At 55.4% G+C, this 26,355-nt stretch overlaps 1 protein-coding gene across 7 annotated transcripts in view; it reads left to right on the top strand.

Annotated features, from left to right (window-relative positions):
- The window catches only part of RPS6KA2 (ribosomal protein S6 kinase A2), a 336,387-nt gene that overhangs the window by 263,930 nt on the left and 46,102 nt on the right, over window positions 1–26,355 (top strand). For all 7 annotated transcript variants that reach the window (XM_055433551.2, XM_055433553.2, XM_055433554.2 and 4 more), the window contains 7 exons: window positions 5,499–5,579; window positions 6,629–6,708; window positions 11,207–11,313; window positions 13,878–13,915; window positions 16,224–16,366; window positions 19,366–19,436; window positions 21,298–21,386. In XM_055433551.2, the coding sequence (XP_055289526.1) occupies window positions 5,499–5,579; window positions 6,629–6,708; window positions 11,207–11,313; window positions 13,878–13,915; window positions 16,224–16,366; window positions 19,366–19,436; window positions 21,298–21,386 (609 nt within the window). The remainder of the gene's footprint in view (window positions 1–5,498; window positions 5,580–6,628; window positions 6,709–11,206; window positions 11,314–13,877; window positions 13,916–16,223; window positions 16,367–19,365; window positions 19,437–21,297; window positions 21,387–26,355) is intronic.

The following is a 26,355-nucleotide window of genomic DNA, read 5'->3' as shown; positions in this document are numbered from 1 at the left end:
CTTATGGTAGTGTTGGCTGCATTTTATGATGAGGAAATCGAGGTGCAAGGCAGTCAAGCCACACACTGAGAACCGCGTGATTCAGAGCTGGTGGGATCTGGGTTCCACGTGCATCCCCTCCCAGGTGAGGGGCACCTGGGACCAGCCTTGCCCCCCACCCACAGGGCATCGTTTCCCCATCAGGAAGCCTCACCCCGCTGTCCCTGGGGTGTTCACTGTCCAGGGGACCTATTTTCCCAACGGTGACCTAAGACAAACAGGACCGAGCCAGCGTCGCCCTTAGGTAGAGCGCTTCAGCCTGGGACTGCACGCCTTGATGTCCTTATGTGTACCTTCCTACCAGAACTGTATTTCTTACATAGTAGATAAAAAGCAGGAAATAAATGTTTTCGTTTGTTTGCGTCTTTAATGCCTGTAAACGTGCAAGCATAACGGACTAAATACTTAACACTCAGAGTCTCTGGCAAAGAAGTTAGTTAAGTAACTGTGGCAGCCTTGGTTCCACAATTTCGATTGGTGTAGAGAAATGGAAAGTCAAATCTTGAGGAGTGGTACCTGATGTGATCGTCAACGTGGGTGACACTTTAATTTTCATCATTTCGGGTTTTCTCCCTTTTTTCTCTGGTGTGATGAGCAGCACAGCTTCCCCTGGGAAGCCCCTCTGTGCTGTGAACTTGACCTTTGAAGGCTAAAGGATCCTGTGTGAAGAGGGACTTTTATTCTGCATTCGGGGTCTGCTCAGGGCAAAATTTCAGAGCCGGCAGGATTTTGAGGACAGAGCCGGGAGGTGGTAAGTGTGGTCACTCAGCCGGGTGGAGGCTGAGTTCATCGCCAGCCCGGTGTCTGGCTCCAGTTAAAAGGCTCGGGCCTCCCAGTGACCGCGGGAAACGCAGGTTCGCGTGCCGTGTGCTCCCTGGGGGGCTGCTGTACGCTCACACCTCCTCCCACCACCCCACCCAGGCCTTCCCAAGGTCACCTCCTAGCTGGCCATTTCTCATCTCCACCGTGACTGAGAAGACCACATTGGATTTTATCTCAGCCTTCCTCTTCTTTTGAAATACAGTGTCTGTATAATAGAATACAATGTGACATAGTGACATGATACGACAGGGTATATAATGTGAAAACAGTATAATTAAAGGAGGTCGGTTACAAAAGCAGCCATGGAAACCACATCCTAATCCTCCACGGGGGTGGTTTGAAGCACGGAAGATGCTCATCTCTCCCTGCTGTCTACTGTTTGTGGCGTGTGTGTGTGCGTGCTCGGTCGCACATCCAACTGTTTGCAACCCCATGGACTGCAGCCCGCCAGGCCCCTTTGTCCATGGGGTTCTCCAGGCAAGAATACTGGAGTGGTTTGCCGTTTCCTCCTCCAGGGGATCTTCCTGACCCAGGGACTAAACCCGCGTCTCCTGCATTGGCAGGCAGATTCTTTACCACTAGGGCCACCTGGGAAGCCCCCTACGATTTCTTAGTGAATCTCAAAATAGCCTGGAACATGAGGACTTTTTGCATCTACAGTGTCAAGCCCCGCTTGATTCTGGACTCACGTGTGGGATACCAGAGAGTCGGTATCTCAGGGAGGCGCTGGCCTGGCTCCAGGCGCTGAGCTGGTCTGGATCCACCCAGCAGGAGATGGTTGGGGGACATTTCGCCTCAGGCTGTGTGAGCGTTTCGTCGTTTCTGTAACCCTCAGACCCGGTAACAGTGGAAGGGTGAAGGAAGCATCTCTCTGGGCTCCTTTCTTTTCTTCTGCATCTCAGTCTTAGGGCTGAAAATCCCTTGGAATCCTAAGCCTGCAGAGACAGCATCAGAAATGAGGCCCTTGCTGTCATGTCAGTTTCTTTCTCAGAGGAGGGACGGCTCTGCAGCTGCCCCTCAGGTGGCCGAGGCACCATTCCAGGCCTTTCGCTCCATCACCGATGGCCCAAATGACAGCCACCACCCTGAGTGGGCGGGCTGCGGGCCCTGCAGGGCTAAGCCGGCAGGTGCAGCCCCAGGTCCCCCGTCACCTTCGGAGGGCCGGCCTCATGCCCGCGGTCTCACCTCTGAAGGGCCCTCTGTGGCACAGCTGTCCTTCGCCACGGTGTCAGCCCGGCCCAGTCGCCCCCCGAGTAGGCCACCTGCAGTGACCCAGTCCTGCCGTGGCCGCGCCCAGCCTTTCCTGGCCCTGCCGCCTTGGATCCAGTGGCATGTGTTTCGCCAGCTGCTGCCCTGGGGCCAGTCTCACAAACCTCTTTGTGAAAGCACGGTCCCCAGACGAGCGTGTTTATCGTCTCTGTGTTAAGTTCACCGTTGGAGCTGGCGTCTTGGTTTCTCCTCTGTTTCTTTAAGCATAGTAAGAGTATTATGTTTAGTATGTATTTAGTATTATGTTTAGATGTATTTAGGCTCCTGGTCCTTTTGCCGTTTGTTTTAGATAATCTCGAAGTTTTTTGTTAGCCTTTTAATTTTTTATGACCTTTTGGATAGGGAATTTGTTTTTTAACTGAGTCTATCACTTTTTCCTATGTTATTTCTTTCATTGCTTTTATTTAAAAATAAAAGAATCCCCACCCAAACCTCAGATAAGTATTTGATTCATCTTTATCATTTTCATGGCTTTTTAAAACACTTACCTCTCTAATAGAGCTGGGATTTATTGTGTAAAATGTAGAGAGGGAATATATATTTATTTTTCCACTTTCACTGGACAACCCCTTGGAAATCTGAATATAAGGTGTCTTTTTCTGACTTTGTCTCCAGGCTTATTATGACCTTTGTTTTCCATTACGAACACCATCATCAGCTGTGTGACTAAGCAGTGCTCCTCATTCCACAGAGATCTGAGCTCAATGATAATAGCATCAACCCTATTTACAGAATGTTTCGATTTTCCTAACTGGAGTCACGGAGTGAGCTTTGCGAGGAGATGGCAGGAAGGGTGTAGGAACACAGCGTCCCGTCTCCTTGGCCGCCTGCTCCACTGGATCACGTCATGGGTGGGGGGGCTTCTCCCGGAAGAGGACTTCCTGGGGGGCGGACAGCCATCTCCCGTGGCCCCTCCCCAGTCTGCCCGGCTCCCCGAGGTCAAGGACACGGCCCAGGAGCCTGAGTGCATCGGCCGAGGCCCCCCCCGCCCCGAGGAGCTGCCCCGAGGGGCATCCTGCCTGCCCCGATTGGGGGGCGGGCAGCCCTGGGCCCCTGGCACTGCTGCGACCCCTGTCCTTCTATGCGGCTCATCCAGGGCCTCCTGCTCAGCCTGGGAGAGTGTTTGGAGGGGCATCGTCCTGACCCCACCACTCACGTGCCCCTTCAGGGTCTCAGCCGTCCTCCTCTGCGTCTTTTACTGAAGGGAGGGATCCAGGGTCTGTTTCGTATCCAGAATCCCTTTCTTTGGTGTTGCCCCTGGCGGAGCCACCAGAGCCCATAACCCGGCACAGGCAGGAAACGGAGCGACTCCATGTACCGTCTCCCTGGGGATTGTCCTGTGTGTCCCCTCGCTGTTCTTTTGAGCGGCGGCAGAGCTGGGGTCAGAGCCACTGGGGATTCAGCTAGACACACACACACATTCTTTTTGTATACTCTTTTCTGTCATGGTTTATCTCGGGATACTGAATAGAGCTCCCCGTGCTCTCCAGTAGGACCTTGTGTGTCCATCCTGGGTGTGGCAGTTTGTTTGCCTCTTCTCAGCCCAAGCTCCCAGTCCATCCCTCCCCACCAACCCCCCACCTCTTGGCAACCATACTTTCAGAAAAATAAATAAGAAAGAACTACCAGGTGATGAATGAGCTTGGGCTCGGGTCCATCCTGATGGAGCCGCACAGATTCTGCCAGGGGCGCTCTGTCTGGTGCATCCTCAGTCCTGAGTAAGTAGAACCGTATGGGGCTTGCCCTTTTGTGTCTGGCCTACTTTGCTCAGCGTAGTGTTTCTGAGGTTTGTTCCTGCTGCAGTGTGTGTCAGAATTTTCATCTTTCAGGGCTGAGTAATGTTCCACCGCACAGCCACGCCCCCTTTGTTTCTTCAGCCGTCCATCACTGGGCACTTGGGTGGCCTCCACCTGTTTTGCTCTTGTGACTAACACTGCTGTGGATGTGGGTGTATGCGATCTGTTGGAATCTCTGCTTCAGTTCTGTGGGGAATGGACGCACTGGGTCGTATGGTATTTCTGTGTTTAACTTCGTGATGCGCTGCCAGGTGGTTTTCTGCAGTGGCTGCACCATTTTACCTTCCCGCCAGCTTCCCCACATCCTCACTCATTCTTGTTATTTTCCATTTTTTGTGTGTTTTTTTTCCCCCTATTATACCCATCCTTTGAGAAGGACTTCTTAAATAGAGGGCTTCCCTAGTGGCTCAGATGGTAAAGAATCTGCCTGCGGTGCAGGAGACCCAGGTTTAAGTATATGTCGAAAGGCCAAAGAGTGAATGACTTAAATACCTGATTCTGAGGGTGATATCCATCATACTTGTCACACTTTGGAATTCTTGAGGGAGGTTTCCGCCTTCACACACGCGGGGCTGTAGGAGGTCACCTGGACGCTGCCCGGGGCGTGCCAGTTTGCTCGTGGGAATCTTGGCATTGTTCTTACTCTCAAGCACTGACTTTGTTTGTTTTTCATTTGTTTTTGCCTCAAAACTTACTCTGTGTTCCCAGATGGCTAAACTTTGGGCAGTGTCAGCACTGAAAAGAATGATACTGTGATTCGTTACAACAGACTCGTGTTTTAAAAATCCATAATCCATAGTTATCCTCAGGAAGGGTGAGAGAAGGGATGTTCCTCTTGATTTCTAGTCCCATCAGAGATGAGAAAATGGGCATCTTGTGACCCTAAATGACCCAAGCAAGGATCGTATGAGCTAAAGGAGTTAGAGCAACGAGTGAAGCCACAATCAGACACAGCCAGAGACAATCCATAGGAAAACTGGTCTGGACTCAACCCGAAAGCCCACAGAAAGTGCAAGCAGGAAAGCTGCGGGGCCATTTTACTCTAGAAGCAGAAGGAATAAGGAAATCACCCATCAGAGGTGTGAGTGAACCTTGACGGAACCCTATGCTGGAAAATAGCAGCTGTGAATGACCGAGGGCAGGGCTGGAATGTGGGTGGGGCCCTGGGTGATTTATGGAATGAGGGTTAGTTTCCTTAGGGGCGACAGGCGCATTTGGGTTATGTAAGAGACTGTCCTGTTCTTCGGAGCTGCTGCATGTGTTATAAATGCAGCCGGGGTGGAAGGTCATGCTGTCGATGATTTATTATCAGACTTTTGGCTAAAACGTGTGTATATGTGGGGAAGAGAGGGCAAGAGAAAACGTGCCCGAATGTGAGCAGCTGTTGAATCCAAGTGGAGGCTTCAGGAGTGGCCATTCAGCCTGCTCTTTAAACTTCTGTATCTGTTTGAGAAGTTTGTGACCAAAAAAAAAAAAAGTGGGAAATTATCTATATCTAAAGTTTTGTGTTCCACATTCTCCAGAACCTGACTCCTGCCTTTGAAAGTCTTCATTTTTTTTTCTGTCTTGCAGTTCGGGACCGAGTCAGGTCAAAGATGGAGAGAGACATCCTGGCAGAAGTGAACCACCCTTTCATTGTAAAGCTACATTATGGTATGTGTGTGTGTGCTCAGTCATGTCCGACTCTTTGCGACCCCATGGACTGTAGCCCACCAGGCTCCTCTGCCCATGGGATTCTCCAGGAAAGAATACTGGAGCAGGTTGCCATTTCCTACTCCAGGGGATCTTGCCAACCCAGGGATGGAACCGAGGTCTCCCGCGTTGCCTGCAGATTCTTCCCAGCTGAGCCACCAGGGAAGCCCTACGTTTCTAAAACCCCAACATTTTAAGCTCTGGCCTTGATGTTCAGCGAACAAAATGTTTCCAAGTGTGTGGGGATGTCAGCGCCGGCTCCAGCCAGACTCCCTGTGTGTAAAGCAGCCGCCGCGTGACGGCCCAGCGGTAGCACTGGACCGCCCGCCCGGCGGCCGGCGCATTGCTTTCCCTGACCCTCAGCGCACGCAGCGGCCTCTGACCGAGGCGAGGCCTTGCTCGCGCTGGGCGGGGGCGGGACCGTGGCCCTCGGGGCCCAAACCGAGGACACGAGCCCCGTGGCCCCCAGGTAGAGTAGCCAGGCTGTCCCATCCCCAGTGCGGCCCTCGAAGGAGGACCGGGTGGTGGACGTTCTTGAACCCGGAGCTGCACCGAAGCAGGTCCATAGACGGGCAGGGCGGTCCCGGACGGTCCAGGCGCCCTGCGCCTCCCCAGGCAGCTCACAGTAGAGCCGGCCCTCCGCCGAGACCCAGTTGGCCCCGTGTTCACGGAGGTGGTGAGAGCACGGGCACCTCCCGATACTTTCCCTGCGTCTCTTTCAGTCCCCTTCGTGACTGAGAAAGGAAAGGGGGGTAGGAAAGGAAGAGAAATGGCCTCCAGACCGTTAATGAGAAGTGCAGGCAGAGCTCCTTGCCGCGGGCCCCTCTCCCCGAGCGCTGCGCGCGCGCTGTCCCCGCCGCGCCCCAGGCCTGCGTCTGAGATGACTCGGCGTCAGACCACGCGGTGCTTCTGAGCCGACAGACGGGCTCCGAGCGCTCAGCGCTGGCCCCAGGGGAGCGACGGCCTCCCCAGGCACTGCGACCCCGGACGCGCTCTCTCTCCCTCCGCAGCCTTCCAGACGGAGGGGAAGCTCTACCTGATTCTGGACTTCCTGCGCGGAGGGGACCTCTTCACCCGGCTCTCCAAGGAGGTACACGGTGGGGGCGGGCGGCTGTGGGTGAGTGCCTAGAGTCTGCGGGACACAGGGGTGGAGGAGGGGGCCGTGTGTGAGAGTGTGTGTGTATGACTGTGTGCAAGTGTGTGAGAGTGTGTGTGTGTGTGAGTGTGTGTGAGTGTGTGTGAGTGTGTGTGAGTGTGACAGTGTGTGTGTGTGTATGGCTGTGTGTGTGTGTATGGCTGTGTGTGTGCGAGTGTGTGTGAGTGTGTCTGGGTGTGTGTATGATTGTGTGTGCGAGTGTGTGTGTGACTGTATGTGAGTGTGTGTGAGTGTGTGAGTGTGCATATGACTGTGTGAGTGTGTGTGTATGACTGTGCAAGTGTGTGAGAGTGTGTGTGTGTGTGAGTGTGTGTGAGTGTGACAGTGTGTGTGTGTATATGGCTGTGTGTGTGTGTATGGCTGTGTGTGTGCGAGTGTGTGTGAGTGTGTCTGGGTGTGTGTATGATTGTGTGTGCGAGTGTGTGTGACTGTATATGTATGAGTGTGTGTGAGTGTGTGTATGACTGTGTGAGTGTGTGCGAGTGTGTGTGAGTGTGAGTGTGTGTATGACTGTGTGTGAGTGTGAGTGTATGACTGTGCAAGTGTGTGCGACTGTGAGACTGTGTGTGAGTGTGTGTATGACTGTGTGTGTGTGTATGACTCTGAGTGTGTGTGTGTGAGTGTGTGTGGTGAGTGTATGAGTGTGTGTCTGTGTGTGTGTGAGTGTGTGTGAGTGTCTGAGTGTGTGTGTGATGTGTCTATGTATATGCACATGTATGTGTGCTGGGTGGTGTGTGTGTGAGTGTGTGAGTGTGTGAGAATGTGTGAGTGTGTGTGTGTGAGTCTGAGGGTGTGTGAGTGTGTACGTGTGTGTGTAAGCATATGTGTGTGATGGGTGGTGTGTGTGAGAGTGTGTGAGTGTGTGAGAATTTGTGAGTGTGTGTGTGTGAGTCTGAGGGTGTGTGAGTGTGTGTGAGTGTATATGTGTGTGTGTGTAAGCATATGTGTGTGATGGGTGGTGTGTGTGTGAGTGTGCAGTATCCGTGTGCACGTGTGATGGTGGCGTGTGTATATGTGGGTGTGCAGTATACATGTGCACGTGTTGTGGTGGGGTGTATGATGTGTGTATAGGAGTGTTACTTATTTCAAAGAAGTCTCGCAAGTCACACAGAGAAGAAATCTGTTGTCCTTGAAGAAAGTGTTCCTAGCTCAGTCGTGTCCGACTCTCTGTGACCCCATGACTGTAGGCCTCCAGGCTCCTCTGTCCATGAATTTCCCAGACAGGAATACTGGAGTGGGTTGCCATGCCCTTCTCCAGGGGATCTTCCGCACCCAGGGATCGAACCCAGGTCTCCTGTATTGCAGGCAGATTGTTTACTGATTGAGCCACCAGGGAAGGATTTTCAGAAGAGACTCTTCCCACGACCCCCATGGAGTTCTTGAACCATCCTTGTGTAGAGCAGATGGAAACTTGGTTATGTTACCTGGAGAAGACTATTTCACAGGATCTCAGTTTCCACTGTAGGAAGATGCTATTAACATGCGGACCACACTACTTGGGAGGGGCGTCCGGAGCATCCAGTTAGGGCTGCACACGGGAGATCTGGATGACCCCCAGCCACTCCACAGTCCCAGGGCTTTTCCTTGCCCCCAGTACCTGACTTGGGAACTTTCCAGAATGTCTCACAGCTCACCGTGGAAGCGCTCTGGCCTCTGCTTTGTGGGATGGAAAACCCAGGCTCCTGCTCCAGGCAGGGGTGACTCTGGGCTTTTCGTCCTGATGATCCCGTGTGGTTTCCCTTATTCAGAAGAGAGGGTGGCAGCACTGGTCACATGCACTAGCCTGTTTGCGACCCTCTGATGCAGCCTCCCCCCAGCCACGGGGTTCCTATTGGGCATAACAGAGGGTTCAGCTGCCCGCTCCCTTTCCTCACCGCCCACTGGCACAGCAGGAGAGCCGTCCACCCTGCGTGACACTCCGAAGTGAGCAGTCAATCATGGTGGGTCAGGGTGGGGACCCCGAGACCTCAGGCTGCCCTGTCCCTCCGTCTCCCACCGGACCCCCAGGTCATAGCACAACTGATGTGTTGGGCTCTTTGCAATATAGATTGAAAAGATGGCTAGAAGAATCAGGTCCAAGTTCTCCAAAAGCCCTCTGGGAGCAGGTCTCTGGTCCCTTAACCTGCTTCCCAGCTGAGCTCAGTTTCCAAAGAGGCTGGATCATTGAGGTTGGCGTTTCTCACCTGACACCTCTTGGTTTGCTCCTTCCCCTTTGTTTACAAAAAGTCAGGTCGCATCCAGTGTGACACACCCTGGTGCTGGGCTTCTGGACCAAAAAGGCAACAACAATTAGCAATAAACCCTATCATGGCTCCCAGTGGGAACATGTAAGGTTCCTATAAGACCCTTTATTTCAGAGCTGAAGTGAAGCTGTCCAGTGTGGGCTCAGCGGGGTCTCAGAGTTCACGGACACACGGGAAATGAACGTTACCCTAACCCCAACCCTACGTGAGAAAGTATTTTCTTTCCATTGTTTTCCCCGAGTCCACTGGACGGCATCCTCGTGAGTGTCGGTCTCAGCGCTGACTCCGTCAAGAACTCACATCTGTGGGTGTTTCATTCCCGAAGAAAAACTCTTTGTCATTTGAACTTGGAGGCCGTTCTGAGCTGAGTCCTAAGAACAGCCAAGAAGGGGAAACGGCACCCGTGAGCCTGGACTGCAGGCACGCCCGTGTGGTTATGTCCAGAGGTGGGGACGGTCAGGCGAAAGGGATCCCAACAGCCAGCAGCATCTGATGACAGAGAAGCCCCCTGAGTGTGTTGGCCATTTAGGGAAGAAAGACCCAGCCAAGGAAGGAGGTGCCGGTCGAGCGTGGAGATGGAACAAGCGATTCCAGAGGCCGGAGGGGCGGCGAGAGTTGGCAGGACCCTGATGCTTCCCTCCAGGACTTGGGGCGCATGTCCCGGCCCCGCTGGGAGGCGAGCCTTTGTGAAGGGAACGAGCTCCGCCTGCACCGTCCTGATGTCGTCACGTTCGTTTCCCCAGGTGACCCTTATCCTGGCCCCAGCCTCTGGGCAGCCTTCTGATGGCGTGTTGGTTTTCAGAGGGTTTCTGCTCTCTGGGACACTGAGTGCTCACAGTGCAGGTAGAAACACGCTTTCTGGTAGCACCCGGCTTGCTGGTGAGGTGACTACGGAGCTGCGTGCTGGTTCTCACAGCTGCCGTGGACAGGAAGACCGTGGGAGGCAATGACCTTGAGGTCTGCTGGGCGCCGTGGCCTCGAGCATGTTTTAGCTGAGCCGGGATCCCTCTCCCACCAGCCTCCCCAAGAGAGGCAGCTGCTGCCACCACACAAATGGGTCGTGGTGGTGGGCTTGTCCGCTTCAGAGACACAGCAGCTCTTCATCTGTAACCCGAGGGGGGAGATGTGAGGTCTGAAGGAGAAATGAGATTCAAGACATGGTCTCAGGAAATCTTTCAGGCCTGTTTACGTCGACCTTCACAGCATGGTTTAGCTGGTTGTATTATAATAAAATGGTATGTCCCAGGTGGAGAAGACTCTTGAGAGTCCCTTGGACTGCAAGGAGATCCAGCCAGTCCATCCTAAAGGAAATCAGTCCTGAATATTCATTGGAAGGACTGATGCTGAAGCTGAAGCTCCAGTACTTTGGCCACCTGATGTGAAGAGCTGACTCATTTGAAAAGACCCTGATGCTGGGAAAGATTGAAGGCGGAAGGAGAAGGGGACGACAGAGGATGAGATGGTTGGATGGCATCACAGGCTCAATGGACATGAGTTTGAGTGAACTCCGGGAGTTGGTGATGGACAGGAAAGCCTGGCATGCTGCAGTCCATGGGGTTGCAAAGAGTCAGACACAACTGAGCGACTGAACCGAACTGAACAAACATCTCAGGCACTTGTATTAAAACATAAACCCAGAAACGCACTCCCAAGCCACATGGTTTGAGGGGCAAGAGAAGCTGGAGGAGAGAGCCCAGCCCAGTGTTCCGCCCACAAGCCGAGTCACTTTGTGAGAAGAGCCCCCAGATTCACTGGCCCTAAAACTGCAGCGAGAACTCATGCTTCTGTTGTAGGAGCCGGAAGAGCCTGGTTGGGGCCACGGTCTATAGAGCAGAGCTGTGCTCAGGGCTCGGGGCTCAGGGCTCAGGTCTCAGGGCTCGGGGCTCGAGGCTCAGTGCTTGGGGCTCAGGTCTCAGGGCTCGGGGCTCAGGTCTCAGGGCTCGGGGCTCAGGGCTCAGTGCTTGGGGCTCAGGTCTCAGGGCTCAGGGCTCGGGGCTCGAGGCTCAGTGCTTGGGGCTCAGGTCTCAGGGCTCGGGGCTCAGGGCTCAGTGCTTGGGGCTCAGGTCTCAGGACTCGGGGCTCAGGGCTCAGGGCTCGGGGCCCAGGGATCAGGGCAGGCTTCAGGGGCAGCGTCCCACTCTCTACACCCAGCGGACTGAGCAAGCTGAGTCTCCTTCTGTCTCCTGCAGGTGATGTTCACGGAGGAGGACGTCAAGTTCTACCTGGCGGAGCTGGCCTTGGCCTTGGACCACCTACATGGCCTGGGCATCATCTACAGAGACCTGAAGCCAGAGAAGTGAGCAGCCCCCCCGCCCCGCCCCTTGTGCTGCCCCAGAGACCTCACTCTATCCCCGTTCCCCTGTGCGCACACCTCAGGCCAGAGGCTGGGGATGTCCCGGTGCCACCCCCTCACACAGGGATTCTACCTGCCCGCCCCCCGAAAGGGGTCAGACACAGGCGTGGCTTGTGCTGAGATGTGTGGGATGGCCCCGCCCTTCCCCCTGACCCTCCGAACATCCCCCGCCCAGGAGACAGGCCGGGCTGCACCCTATGGTTCAGGGGAGGCTGGGCAGGCTGGAGGAGTCCCTCCGCCCCTCCAACCATGCCTGCTGTCCCGCTTCTTAGGGGGGCCCATCCTGCAGGGGGCACGTCCCCCACACACCTCCTCCTCCAGCCCACCTCCACCTCCAGGTTCTGGAAGCCCTTCAGCTGCCTCAGCGGGCCCGTTTCTAGGTGATGAGTCAGATGAGCTGTTCCAAGGTTTTCTAAAAGACAGTGGACCAGATTCCCAGCCCAGATCCCAAATAGATTCCTGTATCTCTGGCAACGATCATCTGTAATGTTGTTTCTAGGATATTTTGCTAATCCAGTCTCAATTTTTTTAAAGTCCCCCCACATAGTAATGTTCTTATTTCAGGCGTTTTCCTGCTATTTTCTGTGCAGAGCTGACACAGTCTGGGAGGGACCCGCTTGGAAAGGAGGGGTCTGCAGGGTGCTGTTTTAGGTTCCGTGGTCCCTGCTGCTGAGTTGGTGATTTCTCAACCCTCTGAAGGGGTTGACAACACCCCCCACCCCCGTAGACTGAGGTCCACACCTGCCGCTGGAGAAGGTGGGGTCTGGCGGGACCCCAAAGCAACCCGGGCCCCGAGGGCACAGGAAGTGCCTCTCCCCGCCTTCTCCGTCCCTTACTCCTTCACCTGCCACGACCTGAGGAAAACACGCACTCTGCTCTGAGCCGCAGCCGCCACTGACGGAAGCACCTGGGTTTGCCCAGAGACCAGGAATGTTGTGCACGTCTCTGATGCAAAGTGTGTTTGCCTGAGACCCGCGCCTGGCATCAGCCTGACTGCCCGCTGGGCAGAGCGTCTCTGGCCACACGTGTAAATGATGAATGTGTAAATAACCATGAAAGGCCCTCTCCTGAGTGTCCCCACGCCCTGCAAACGTCGCCTTCAGACCACAGGCGCTGGGCCACTGTCACCCCCGCTCTGAGCCCTGGGCCCCCAGGAGGGCAGCACCCCGAGTCTCCCTCTCGTTAAGGGTGAGAGAGATCCGGACAGTTAAACATGGTAATACGTCATTGCAGGCTGAAGAACAAAGATTTTTGTTGTCAACGAGAATTAGTAGGGAGTTAATCTTGAAAGTTGCTGATTTCTGGGGCAAAGATGAAGTGTAACTGAGAAACAAGAGATGAGAACATTTGCTTCTTTCATTATAAATTGTCATCTCAATTACTTGCTGTAAGTTTTTCCTGCCCTTTTCCATAAAATAGTGGGTGTTACTTTTAATCCCGTGGCTGATGTTTTTAACTGTGGAAAGGTGAATATAACATAAAGTGGACCATCTCGGCCACCTTCCACGGCGCAGGTCAGTCGTGTCAAGAGCTCTGACACTTGGACAACATCTCCACCCTCCACCCACAAACTCTCCACCCTGCACAACTGGCACTCTGTCCCCGCGGGAACACTGCCCCCAGCCCCACCCCCACTCTCCGTCTCCACGGACCTGAGCGCTCTGGGTCCCCAGTTTCCTCCCTTTCCCAAATGTGTTTAAGGATCCACATGTTAATCCTCACAGTCCTCATCCCGGTCTCTTTGGATCTGGGCTGACACCTCCCAGGAGCTGGGGGAGCAGAGTTTAGTTACAGCGAAAAGCAAGACAGCGTGACTGGAAGCCCCCAGGGAGCCGTGGGCTGCAGCCTGGAGCAGGGCCTCGCAGGGGGCTGTCCTGCCTCCGGCCCCTCCGTGCCCCCCGCGGGAGTGCACCTGGTTCCACGGCAGAGAACCAGGGACAGCAGGACGGGGCTCCCGGTGGGGCTCCTGGGTGGCCCATGCTGGTGACAAGGGCCGGGGCCAGAGGACCAGCCTGCAGTCTCACGGGCTTCACTGGAGTTTGGGGCTGGTCCCAAGAGCCGGGACGGGGCTCCCGGGGAGATCCAGGGAGAGGGAGCGGGCTCTGGCCGGTCAGCGCCCACCTGGGGACAAGAGATCCCTGAGGGGCTCTGTGTCTGCACAGCTCAGGCGTTCCTGGCCCATCCCAACCCTGTTCTCACAGGGCAGGCATTCCTGGGGGCGGGGGACAAACCGTTCCCCCCAGCTTGAGAAGGTCTCAGACTTGCCGTCCCCTGCGAGCCTGGTGAACAGACACAAGGACACGGGGGTGCCCCCTGCCCCCATACCCCGAGGGTCTGTGTGCGTGCCCGACCCAGCGGATGCTGCTGATCAGAGAAGCAGCAGCCTGGAGGCCAGCAAGCACCCCCCAACCCCCCGGCATGGAGACCGCTCCCCGGGGCCTGGGCGGGGCCCTGCGGTCCACGCATCTTGTCTGTTAAAGCATCTGTCTTCCTCCCCTCTCTTGCAGCATCCTCCTGGACGAAGAGGGACATATTAAGATCACAGGTGTGTAAGTGTCCCCCGCCCCCGCCACTGACTCCATCCCGGCCCTGGCACACAGGGCACCGGCCCAGGCCCTCCATCAGCAGCGCGTGCACGCATGTCCCCGTGGCTGTGGCTCCTTCTGGTCTCCCTGCTGCCTCGTCTCTCCTCTGGGCTGGCTCACCCCACTCCTGAGGGCCACCCCTGTCCCAGCACAGAGCACAGAGTGATGACAGTAACTTCTCTTTGATGTCAGTTGGACTCTTGAAGTTTCTCATGAATTATGCATGACAACGTGGCACTAATATGACAGGCCCTTCAGGGGGCACCCGGAGGCAGGGGTCACAGGCCGGAGGGCGCCTGCACTGTCCACTGCTGTGACCTGCTCCGGAGTCCACTTTGGCCTGTTGGTGCCTCTGTGCCGCCCACATGGAGGGCAGCACAGAGATCAGCACTTAAAAGCCGAGACCCCCAACCTGACTTCTGCACCCAGTTGAAACAGTTCAGAAGTGCCAGCCAGGCGTTTCATGGAGACTTAAGGTCCTGCTAACACCTGCCCGGTTTTCTCTGCTGAGTGAGAAACTGCACAGGTGTTACGTAAACCCCACGTGTCCACACGTGTACAGAGGTAGCTGGAATAAGCATGAGTGACCACGTTAAATGTATGTGTCGTATCATAGGGGTTTCCTTTGGTGTTAGTTCTACAAGGTCTTGTCAGTCTTCATAGAGCCGTTCAAATTCAGCTTCTTTGGCGTCAGTGGTCAGGGCATAGACTTGGATTACTGTGATATTGAATGGTTTGCCTTGGAAACGAACAGAGATCATTCTGTCCTTTTTGAGATTGCATCCTAGAACTGCATTTCGGACCCTTTTGTTGACTAAGATTCTATGGATACTCCATTTCTTCTAAGGGATTCCTGCCCACAGTAATAGATATAATGGTCGCCTGAGTTAAATTCACCCATTCCTGTCCATTTTAGTTCTCTGATTCCTACAATGTTGATGTTCACACACACCGTCTCCTGTTTGACCACATCCAGTTTACCCTGATTCCTGGACCTAGCGTTCCAGGTTCCTGTTCAGTACTGCTCTTTACAGCCTCGGACTGTGCTTTCACCACCGGACACATACACAAGTGGGCATTGTTTCCTCTCTGGCCCAGCCGCTTCGTTCTTTCCGGAGCTGTTTCTCTGCTCTTCCCCAGCAGCACGTTGGACGCCTACCGACCTGGGGGGCTTGATCAGGGGATTTTGGCTTCCTCTGATGCAATCATTGTTGTCTCTGTTATTTATTAGTGACCCCCATGCGATGAGTTGATTCACTGGAAAAGACTCTGATGCTGGGAAGGATTGGGGGCGGGAGGAGAAGGGGACGACAGAGAATGAGATGGCTGGATGGCATCACCGACACGATGGACATGAGTTTGAGTGAACTCCGGGAGTTGGTGATGGACAGGGAGGCCTGGCGTGCTGTGATTCATGGGGTCGCGGAGAGTCGGACACGACTGAGCGACTGAACTGAACTGAACTGAAGTTGGTCATTTGTCATGATCTGTCATTTTGGCCCAAATGACAGACAAGCCCCCGAGACTCTGATGTGCAGAGCAAGTCGCTTCGGCAGCGAGGTCAGCCCCACGAGGGTGGTGGGGATGCTGTCTTAGCCGTGGACTCTCTTGGTCGTCACTCGGCCCGGGAGGAAGTGACGTAACCCGAAGTTCACAGATGATGAACCGGAGGGGTCTGTAGTCTCAGCACCGGCATGCTCACTGTGTCCCCCGCCCGCGGGTGCAGTCACTCGACTGGGGCAGGACGGCACCCGTGGCTGGTTTTGAGGGTGGGATCTGGGGACGGTGACGCACACCCGTGGCTGGTTTTGAGGGTGGGATGTGGGGACGGTGACCCACAGCCGGAGCTCTGAAGCCCGTCAGGCTTGTGTATCCTCCAGTTCTTGCCTCACCACCCGGGGGCCGCCTTCCTGAGCACCCTTCTGCCCGTGACCCCTTTCTGACCCCTTCCTTTGGAACAGGGGTCCTCTCCCTACCCATCCATCAGAGCAACCCCGCAGCCTCTCCACTGGGCCGCCAACGTCCAGGGTATCCTGCCCAAAACGGCCTCTGGGGAAGTGGCATCGGGCATCAGAACACAGGCTCTGGGTACCCTTGCGAGCACTCCCGGACGTGTTCATCCTGACGGAATCTCACGGGGAGGCGCGGGGCCTGGCTCAGCCTCTGCGGGCAGCGTGGCCCCGGGAGGGCAGCGGGGGAGTGCTGGCCGGGCAGCCAGGGGTCTGAGCGCCGCCCGGAGGCTGAGCGCTGTGTGCTGTGTCCCTGCAGATTTCGGGCTGAGTAAAGAGGCCATCGATCATGACAAGAGGGCCTACTCCTTCTGCGGGACGATCGAGTACATGGCGCCTGAGGTGGTCAACCGGCGGGGCCACACGCAGAGTGCAGACTGGTGGTCCTTCGGCGTGCTCATGGTACGGCGTGCGCGCGGTGTGGCGTGCCTGCGGTGTGACAGCCACAGTCTACGGGCGCCCGGGTCGCTGTGCCCCTGTGTGCCTGCCCGCCCCCGGAGCTCAGAGATCCGGGAACAACTGAGGAAAACAATGCCCGTTGTGTGACTCATCTGTCCCTGAGCCTGGCATTTCCTCGCAGCCTCCCCTCCATCCTCCCCAGGCTCCCAGCATCGGGAAACAGAGCTGGGATTCAGCTAAGGATACAGATGTGTGAAGAGTCAGACCTTCTTTATCCTTAAAATTCTTAACGTTATTTTAAAGGGTGCGGTCATTTCCAGATTAAAGATGCTTTTCTTATTTCAATCACAGAATCTCTCCACTTAGTCATAAAAGTCACCATGAACCAAAACACACGAGTGGAGCATTTTTACATCTACGTCTAGAAACGTGGATTTTCTTCGGATCGTGTGTTCGCAGAGCATGCAGCAAACACCCTCTAGACGGGCTGTCCTGTAGTCACAACAGAAGTGGTGCTGGCTCACACGGCCCTCCCGTCCTCAGCCTTCCCCGTCCCCTGCCCCCGCCCGGCCCCTTGCACCGGGCCCTGGGCTGGCGGCCCCTCCACGCTTGCGTGTCCTCAGCAGGAACCAGACGTCTGAGGCTCCTGGGTCTGACACTGGATGGGACAAGCATCGTGGCCTCTCCGGGCTGTCCAGCCCCCCCTCCTTCTGCGTGTAATGAATGAGGAGACCAAGTGACAGGAGTTCTCGGGGATTCCTTGGAGGTTGTTTGGCTGCCTCTTTCCAGCACACGCCTCACAGCCTGGCCATGGGACCTCTGGCCTCCGTGCTGCAGGGTGCCACCATGTGCCTTCCGGCTGGCGCCCAGGAGGCTCACTTGGTCTCTTCGTTCTGGTCCTTGGCCCCGCAGACTCAGAAGTGCGGGCTGATTGGACTTGTCAGCACAGACCCCTCACCTCTGTCTGCAGGGCAGACACATTGAACCAGCTCAGGGGGCGGGGTCAGCCTGGATGCCAGCACATGGGTTTCCAGAAGAGACCACCCGCCGTGCTGGGCAGCGCCCCCACCTCCAGGGTCATAGTGATCTCTCCTCTCCAGCCACTCGCAAGGAAGTCAAACTGTGATGAGAAGGCTGCTCCCCAAACAGGGTCACAGCAAGTGAAGCGGGTTAATCCAGGCAAGGTGATTGGCGCAAGCTGCCGACCTCACGCGGGCCTCATGAGTGCTGGCTGCCAGGGCGCTGGTGATGCTCGCCATGTTCTTGGTTATTTAGACCTCGAGTGACCCCAGCTGAGACGCAGTCCGTCTTCATGGCGGAGGCCCCTGTGATGGGACGTCCAGCTGTCCCTTCAGACCAGCCGTCATCAGTGAAGCCGTCAGGTTAGCTTCTCCCCTCCACGGCCCTGTCCCGTCCATGTGGGTGCTTCCCCGTCAGCCTGTCTGCAGGGTGTGTGGTGGGGGTGGGCGCGGGGCGTCAGCACCCTCACTGCAGATTTTACCAGAAGTTTGGTATCACCTTCCTGACGTGGTCTTCCAGGTCCCAGGTCACAGCTCTGCATTTTCAGGAGCGATTCTGGTTCTTCGGCCTCCATCCCCCTCCGTCCCCCTCGGTCCCCCTGAGAAGCAGGGGGCAGGGTGAGCTCCCTGAGGGCCCCCGGCTTCCTCCTGTCCCTGAACCCCATCCCTACACTCTCGAAGCCCGTAGGGTGTACACTGGGCTCACCAGAGACCACACAGCGGTTCCCCAGGGAGCCCGTGCCCGAAGCTCTGAAGTCACAGAACGCCACGTGTCTCTGTACCTGATGTTCATCAACAGCAGAGCAGGAGGCCGGCCTGGGCCCGGGGAGAAGGACCGTCTTAGCGGCCAGCACAGGACAGAAGGCTGCACGCAAAGCCACACGCGGCAGAGCCTCCCGGAGTTAGCGCTGTGAGGGTTCTGGGGGAGCGGGGCCGTGCCTCCTCGTCCGTGTCTCTATATATTAAGACAACAGACATAAAATCTACCCCATGAAGATAAAATATGCCTCAGGCGCTGTTTTCTGGTCAAAATCGCTGCATGTTTAATGAATGGAGAGACTGAAAGGGACGGTGAAGACACGGATGGACGAGACGAGCCGGGGCCGAGGGAGGAGAGACGAGGGAGGAGGGCCGCGACGGCAGGGCCAGCCCAGAGCAGGGGCGGGGCGCTCGTCTGGGCTCAGGAACACACGCGCCTCACCCTGTGGCACCAACGCCTGTCTCTGCGAGGTCTCCCGGGCACAGGGCGTGACCCTCACGGGTCCCCAGCCCAGGAAGGTCTGGGCCCCAAGGGTCCGCAGGCAGTGAGTGCAGAGCGGGCCCGCCGCCCCCGCTCCCCAGGAAATGGCCCCGGGCTTTGGAGACAGTGGCCCAGAGAGGCTGGCCTCTCGCCCTGCTGTCTGCCGCGGTCCTCACTGCAGGGACTGTCCGGCCACCCTGCTCTCGGGCGCAGGACGCTCCGTCCCGAATCACCCACTCAGGGCCCGTCCGCTCCACGTTCAGTGTCGTGGCTGCTGGGCCGGGGCTCACAGGAGGTGGGGGGGGAGGTTCGTCCTGACGATGGTGAGTCTGCACGGCTCTCAGAGTCCACAGGGCATCCTCGCATTCGATCGGGACCGAAGGACCTCCCTCCCCTCCCCTGCCTCCTCCTCGCTGAGTTGCTCCACTGCACCCACCAGGGAAGGACGGGTCCTCAATCGCCCCCATGGAAGGTGTGGCCATGTTCTGCCATCCCTGCAGGTCCCCGTCCCGGGACTGACCGCCGCTCCCTGCCGTGGAGCTGAGTTGGTGACCATGTCCATCGCCCGGCCATCCATCTCCGCACTCCGAGCCCCACCGTGTGGCTCTGTTCTAAGCAAGCACGTGGGCTGGCGCCGATTCTGAGTGGCCACATGAGCTCGGGCGCACTCTGCCCATCTGGGTCCCTCCACTGGGCAGTGGGGTTGGTCTGAACACTTCCTCCTGTTCTGTGTTGCTCTGCAGTTCGAGATGCTCACGGGGTCACTGCCGTTCCAGGGGAAGGACAGGAAGGAGACCATGGCCCTCATCCTCAAGTGAGTCATACTCCCACCGTGGGATCTACCCCAGCACTTGCTCACCCCTTCTGATAGTAAGTGCTTCTGTCTTCGAAACCAGGAGTGTCCAGTAGGCAATGGTGGCAGTGAGCACGGTTGGCATTTCCCTGTCAGGGGATAAAGTGAGTGCGGTGTGACTCTGATTAAATCATCTATCGAAGATTCCATTTCCCATCCATGAAACTCATCAAAGTTGTCCCATGGCAGGGTCTTTAGACATGATGACTGGTGACCTTCAGAAATGCACTCCGGGGCAGAGGGCGCAGGGGCTCCCGAGAGAGCCTCCCTGCTCTGCCTGTTGCCTGCTTAAGCCAGGGCCTGAGCTCTCCTGCCTGACATGGGCAGGAGTCGTGTGTCCCGTGTGACTGAGTGTGTGCATGCTAAGTCGCTTCAGTCGAGTCCGACTCTTTGCAACCCCATGGACTATAGCCAACCAGGCCCCTCTGTCCATGGGATTTCCCAGGCAAGAATACTGGAGTGGGTCGCCATTTCCTCCTCCAGGGGATCTTGCCAACCCAGGGATCAAACCCTTGTCTCATGTCTTCTGCATTGGCAGGTGGGTTCTTTACCACTAGCGTCATCTGGGAAGCATGTGAACATAACTTTCTCCTTAACGTTCATGCGGAATATTTTACCATGAAAATAGGTTTTACTTTCAGAACCCTAGAAAGAGATCTAAACGCAGAGCCAGTCTTTCTGTAACATCCTTTTTTAAAACATCATTTTACTTTATTGGCTGGACTGCATGGCTCCTGGGATTCCCCAGAGTTCCCCGACCAGGGATCGAACCCACGCTCCCTTCAGTGGAAGTGCCAGGTCCTAACAACTGGACCAGCAGGGAAGTGCCTTGCTGTAACTCCTTAAATGTGAACAGGCTTCATCTGAGCCAGATGTCAGATAGCAAGCCATGGGAGAGAGAGAAGCAGGCGGAGGGCAGACAAGAGTGGGCAAGTGGCCCCTGGAACAGGTGGACTCCAAGTCACTCCAGCTCTCCCTGCTCCGGGGGTAGGGGGCGGAGGGGGGTGCTCACCGTACCTGCAGGAGAAGCTGTGAGGCTGCTTGGCCTCGTGACCAGCTCTCCCAAACTCTGCTTGCAGGTGGACATGCAACTGTTATAAAACCGAGAGGCACCTGCAAGCCTTGCATTTTTGTAGATCACATCATTTTATACATAAGAGACATCCCATAAACAGTGTTTTCCTGTATCAGGTGACCTTATACTGTGATGACATGCCTAACTACAATCTGCTGTTTCTATTGATGGTCTCTGCTCCTTTTCATTCTAAGGGGACACAAGACCTTTTTCTGGAGCTAGAATAATTTCCTCCCAGCAAATCCCAGGTGTGAACTTACAGCCTGTCGCTTGGGAGTGACAGCATTTCTGAAGGGGCAGCGCCAGACTGTGGTCACGTGGTTCCTGAAGGGAGGTGGGGGTGTCCAGGACCCCAGGGGCCTGCAAAGCCCTCCTTTCCCAGATGTGACCACAGACTAAACTGGAGGCGGACGGGAGAATCCAGCTGCCTCATCAAACTGAGAGAGGTTCCCAAAATGTCAGCAACGCCACTCATCTCTCCAAAGCCTTTGATGTCATTGTCTCAGAAAACATAGTTAATTTCCATTTAAAATGTTATTTATGTCCATGGGAGCATTGCTGTTTATTTTTAGGGGCTTTATTGTTTTTTAATGAATTATTAAACAGCTGCTGTGAATAGCTGCTCTGGTCACGTTGGTTTGATTGGATTTCTCTGGATGCTGAGTGCAGGAACCCAGAGCATTGGAGCAAACTCTGGTCCCCCGTGGGCTCGCCCTTCTTCCCCTAAAATATGACTGTGCTTTTCAGAGCCAAGCTAGGCATGCCGCAGTTCCTCAGCGTGGAGGCCCAGAGTCTGCTGAGAGCGCTCTTCAAACGGAACCCCTGCAACCGGCTGGGTGAGCCCCCCGACCCCTGAGCCACCCGGGGCTGCCCGGGGGGTGGTTGGAATGTGGAGGACACGCAGGTGTGAACCCAGGGGAGCAGAGCTCAGGAGGAACCCTGCATGGCGGCGCCGGGGGTGGGGACTGGAATACCAGGACCCCGTCCCACCCGGCACTTCCTTGCTGTGCAACCTTCAGCAGAGGGCTGCCCCTCGCTGAGCCTGGGTTCCCGGCCTGTGAAGTGAGCATCACAGCAGAGCTTCTTCACAGGGTTGTGAGGAAGACCTCCAGAGCCAGCGTGGCACCTGCCACATAGGAAACACGCAGTGTGTTTGACAAAGGAACGTGTGAGAAGCAGAGATGATTGGAGTGCACAGGCGCGGGGGGTGGGGAGGGCATCTTTCTTTCCCTGCCGCTTGGACAGATAGATCTGTCGGAGGCTCAGTTACTGGCAGAGGAAACCATCGTCTTGTGCAGTGCATTTTAACAGGTCTTGTTAAACTGTCCCCCGAGATCACTGCAAAAAGGCAGAGCGGGCGAGGGACTGTTGGGCTGTCTCGGGAAGGGCCGGCAGCACCAGACAGAGAAGCATGACGCGCCCGGCTGGGTCCTGAGCTCACGCCAGAAGCACAAGAAGCGAGAAGCAGCTGTGGAGGAGAGGGCCCGCCCTGGCCTGTCGCCCTGAGACGTCATCACGCAGCCTGCCGCCAGCGGATCTGCTGACGGTGGAAGCTCTGATGTCAGAACCAAGGTTTTGTTATGAAAATCCGCCCAGTCTCTGCGCTGTCATTAGAGAGCGCCATAACAAACTCCAAACACCTGCTCTGTTACGGATGCCTATGTGAGCGTTAGCGCAAAGCCCCTGCCTCCCAGGCAGCAGGCACACCACTCCACTCCCAACTGCTCTGCCCTTAGGCAGTGCCCAGGTATGGTCTCACTTGCCTAACCTCCCCAGAGGCAGAAACTGGAGTCAGGAACTAGAAATGGAGACATCAGCTCACTTATCCACTGAAACACACAGAACAAACAGTTCAGTCTCATCTCTTGCAGCGACTGAAGAATTTTATTTGGGAGTCCCGCTCTTCTTTCAAATATCATGGTATTTGGTGGGGAGAATTCATGGCATTGGTGGGTGACTGGGACCAAACTGAGGGGGTGGGATGTATTTGTTCTTCCTTTGTTCTGGAAAAAGGAAAGAATTTTCTAAATTTACTTTTGTCTTAGAATTTAACATCACAAAAATCATAGTTCTCTAACCCCGAATATTGTTCTGTTATTTAGTTTGCATACCTGATGAGAGAGAAGGATGGATTCATCTCATTAGGTGGATAAATAATCATCAAATTATACTAGCCTAGTGGAGCCTCCAGCAGCCTGGAGAACTGCCCTCCTGATAATCTCTAAAGTGAATTATTGTAAAGGTCCAGGAGTTACGGACCGTCCTGCAAGACCGCTTCATACTAATGTCATAGGGTGTGCAGACTCACATAAAGAGGAAATCATAGCCAGATTTATTACTCACCCAACTTGACTCAGGTCAGCTACTAAATTTAATTGCCGCGAATCTTTGGCCTCTAAAGTGAAAATTATGTTGTGTAGATTAATTTTGCTCTACACAGGCGGCTCGATTAGAAGGCTGGGACTTCTTCCCCCTTTCAGTTGCCTTGAGGCTTATTCCTCTCCCACCCCACAAAGTCCCCTGGCTGTTTGGTGAGTTTGTCAACATCAGAAGACCTCACCTAAGCCCTGGGTCCTCTCGTCAATCTGTGGTTTGTCCCCATCACCTTCAAGTCAGCCCAGATCTCTGTCCATTGATCCTTGAACTGTAGAGGGGTCCCCTGTGTCCAAATTTCTACTCTTCAGCTATGACCAACCTAGACGGCATATTAAAAAGCAGAGATATTACTTTGCAAAAAAAGGTCCGTCTAGTCGAAACTATGGTTTTTCCAGTGGTCATGTATGGATGTGAGAGTTGGACTATAAAGAAAGCTGAGCACTGAATTGATGCTTTTGAACTGTGGTGTTGGAGAAGACTCTTGAGAGTCCCTTGAACTGCAAGGAGATCCAACCAGTCCATTCTAAAGGAAATCAATCCTGAATATTCATTGGAAGGATTGATGCTAATGCTGAAACTCCAATATTTTGGCCACCTGATGCAAAGAACTGACTCATTGGAAAAGACCCTGATGCTGGGAAAGATTGAAGGCCAGGAGGAGAAGGAGACGACCGAGGATGAGATGGTTGGATGGCATCACCGACTCGATGGATATGAGTTTGAGCAAGCTCCAGGAGTTGGTGATGGACAGGGAGGCCTGGTGTGCTGCAGTCCATGGAGTCACAAAGAATTGGACACGACTGAGCGACTGAACTGATCAGGACCCTAGCCATATGGGGTCAGGGGCCAACTTGCCCCAGGGTGCACGCATCCCAACTAATCACATTTCCAAATAAGTTTTCCCATGAGGTTCTGGGGTTAGGAATTGACCACATGAATCTGGAGGAACACAGCTCAGTATCTCCGAGAATGAGTCCATAGCATCTGCCGTGGAAGAAACGGCAGAAGTTCATCTGGTTGGTGTCACACACCTGGCAGCTGACGAGACTGAGGCCCTTGCCCCAGATCGCCTGCTGGAGGCGGCTGCTGAGTCTAGAGATGGGTTTCCACCCCGTCGTCCCCTGAAGGCACGACATCCTCTCCCAACGAGTCCGGGTCTAGGTCCCCCGGCCTCTGCTGGCCGCGGGCGTGCACTCTTCAGTGAGGTGCCCCACACGCCTGTGGCAGGTGCTGGGGACGCAGGTCGGTGATGCTGCCCGGGAAACCCGGTCATGTGGGTGAAGAGGCTGGAAATCTCGAGTGGATTTCACCCCTGCCTTTTCCCTGCAGACCTGAGAAGGCTGAGGAGCCGGCAGAGGGAGCCCCCTCCCCGGCAGGATGCAGTACCCGAGGGGCAAGGGGCAGGGGTGAGTCGGGGCTGGGAGCAGACAGATCGAGGGGGCAGGCGGGCCCCCAACCAGGCCTGGCAGAGGTTGGGTGGCCAGTGGGTTGGACGGCAGGAACAGGGTTGTTTTCTGTGCCATAAGTGGAGAGATTTTATATTTATATATTATTTTATATTTGTCAAAAATGGAGTCAAATTTGTGTCTATTTCAACCATGGTGCAAGTGGACCCAGCAGCTGGAAGACTGGATTATTTGGGCTTCGCCTTTTATTACACACTGTGCTTTGTTCAGTGATGGAAGCAGGCATGAAATATACCAGCTGCTGTAGTCAGGAGGGCCCCCCGGCAGGGCTGCCTGAGGACCTGGGGTGGTGTCTCCAAGCCTTGTATGTGTATTAGCCTGGGGGGCAGTGGGGGGCATGGGTCCTGGGCTGGAGAAACATCCCACACAGAGTCACGGAGGATCCTGTAGCCCTGGATAGCACGTGTGACCTCAGGTGGCCTAGAGGAGGGGCCGGGGAGGCCATGCAGGCTGAACAGCCCCCAGGGTGAGACCATCTGAGGCCACAGAGTGGGGGGGTCTGGTTCCTCTGTCGGTCATTCTGGTCATGAATTAGACAAGGACCCTCCGGGGGTCCCTAGCTCATCCCTGTGAACATCTGCAGCTTCTCTGAAGAGTGCTGGGACATCCCAGGCTCCTGGGAGACCAGGCAGCAAGATCTGGAGTCAGACGTGCCGCTGAGCATAAAACATCCTCGCCAGTAAGCTACCACCGACCGCCTGGGGAACACGGAGGCAGGGCCGTCCGCTCATGAGGATTCTGCTCTTCCGGTTTCCGTCTCCTTTCCAGAGTCCATCTCCAGGGGCTGTGCTCTCCTGATCTGCCTTCAGACACTGGCCACCCTGCTGTCCTGTCATCTCCGGGGCTGGCAACCCCGAGACCTCTCATGCTGGGCCGGCCCTTGATGGCTTGGTCATGACGAACACCCTGTCCTCGCCGGGAGCTGACGGCTCCACACCAGCCCTGAGGATCTGCAGGGGCCCCACCCTCAGCCAGCAGGGCCCTGAGAGACACAGCCACAGCCGAGCAAAGACTCTTAAGCGTCAAATGTAGTATCAAGCTGACCGAAGATACTTGAGAGCCGTAACAGCGATGTGTAGACGATCTGTGGGGATGAGGATGTGAAAAGGAGACCATCCTGGGCAGCTTAGACTGGCCCTCGGGAGTGTGCGGGTCAGTGGAATGCAAAGTGCGCGAGGAAAACAGCCAGACGTGAGCGGATTGTGAACACGCCCGAAAGAACTAGAGAGCGACTCTGTGTGACCTCAGACAACAAACACAGCACCAAATAAATAGCTCAACAGTCACAAAGGGCCCAGGGATTAAACATTTCCCCAAACTTTCTGTGGCCAGGAAGATTCAAGGAAAACATTTTTGGCAGATCCTCAGACCTTTTGAGGGATGATATACTGAGAATGTGGAAGCTTGTCGATGATTAAGCCCAGGAGGAAATGAACAGGGTCACCTTGTTAAAAAATGTGCAGTGGAAGGGCTCCAGGTGACCAGGGTCAGAAATGGTCAGGTCCCGGCCACAGGCCCAGCACTGTGTTTACAGCCGCGCCCAATGGAGGTCGGTTCCCACGGATGTAATATCACCACTGGACCAACACGGAGAAATCCAGACGTGGTCCAGAGAGCCACGTTCGGAAGACGGCCCTCGAGTGATCGCGGCAGAAGTAATTAAGTGTGGTTCTTATTCGCACTGCAGAGAGTAAGCGTGAATCCCTGAATCTGCATATTTGGCTGGCATCGGGATCTTAGTGAAGACGCGCTAAGCTGCCTAGAGGTTGCTCTTCTGTTCTTAACGTTTCTGTCCGCGCGCACCTGCCTTTGTGTCTGCTTCTCGCCTCTGGGGACAGAGTGAGACTTGAGTGCGTTTGGTGACGATCCCACAGCAAGTCAGCCGAGATTCAGCGACGAGCACAGACTCCCCCAGAGTATCCCAGGATGGATCTTTGCTCACTGGTGTTTGTCAAGTGTGTTT

This window comes from Moschus berezovskii, chromosome 10 (genome assembly GCF_049115385.1).
Source record: "Moschus berezovskii isolate FMDL1 chromosome 10, NW_MosBer_1.0, whole genome shotgun sequence".
In the NCBI taxonomy this organism is placed as follows: domain Eukaryota; kingdom Metazoa; phylum Chordata; class Mammalia; order Artiodactyla; family Moschidae; genus Moschus; species Moschus berezovskii.
This window is presented reverse-complemented; position numbering and strand designations above follow the sequence as displayed.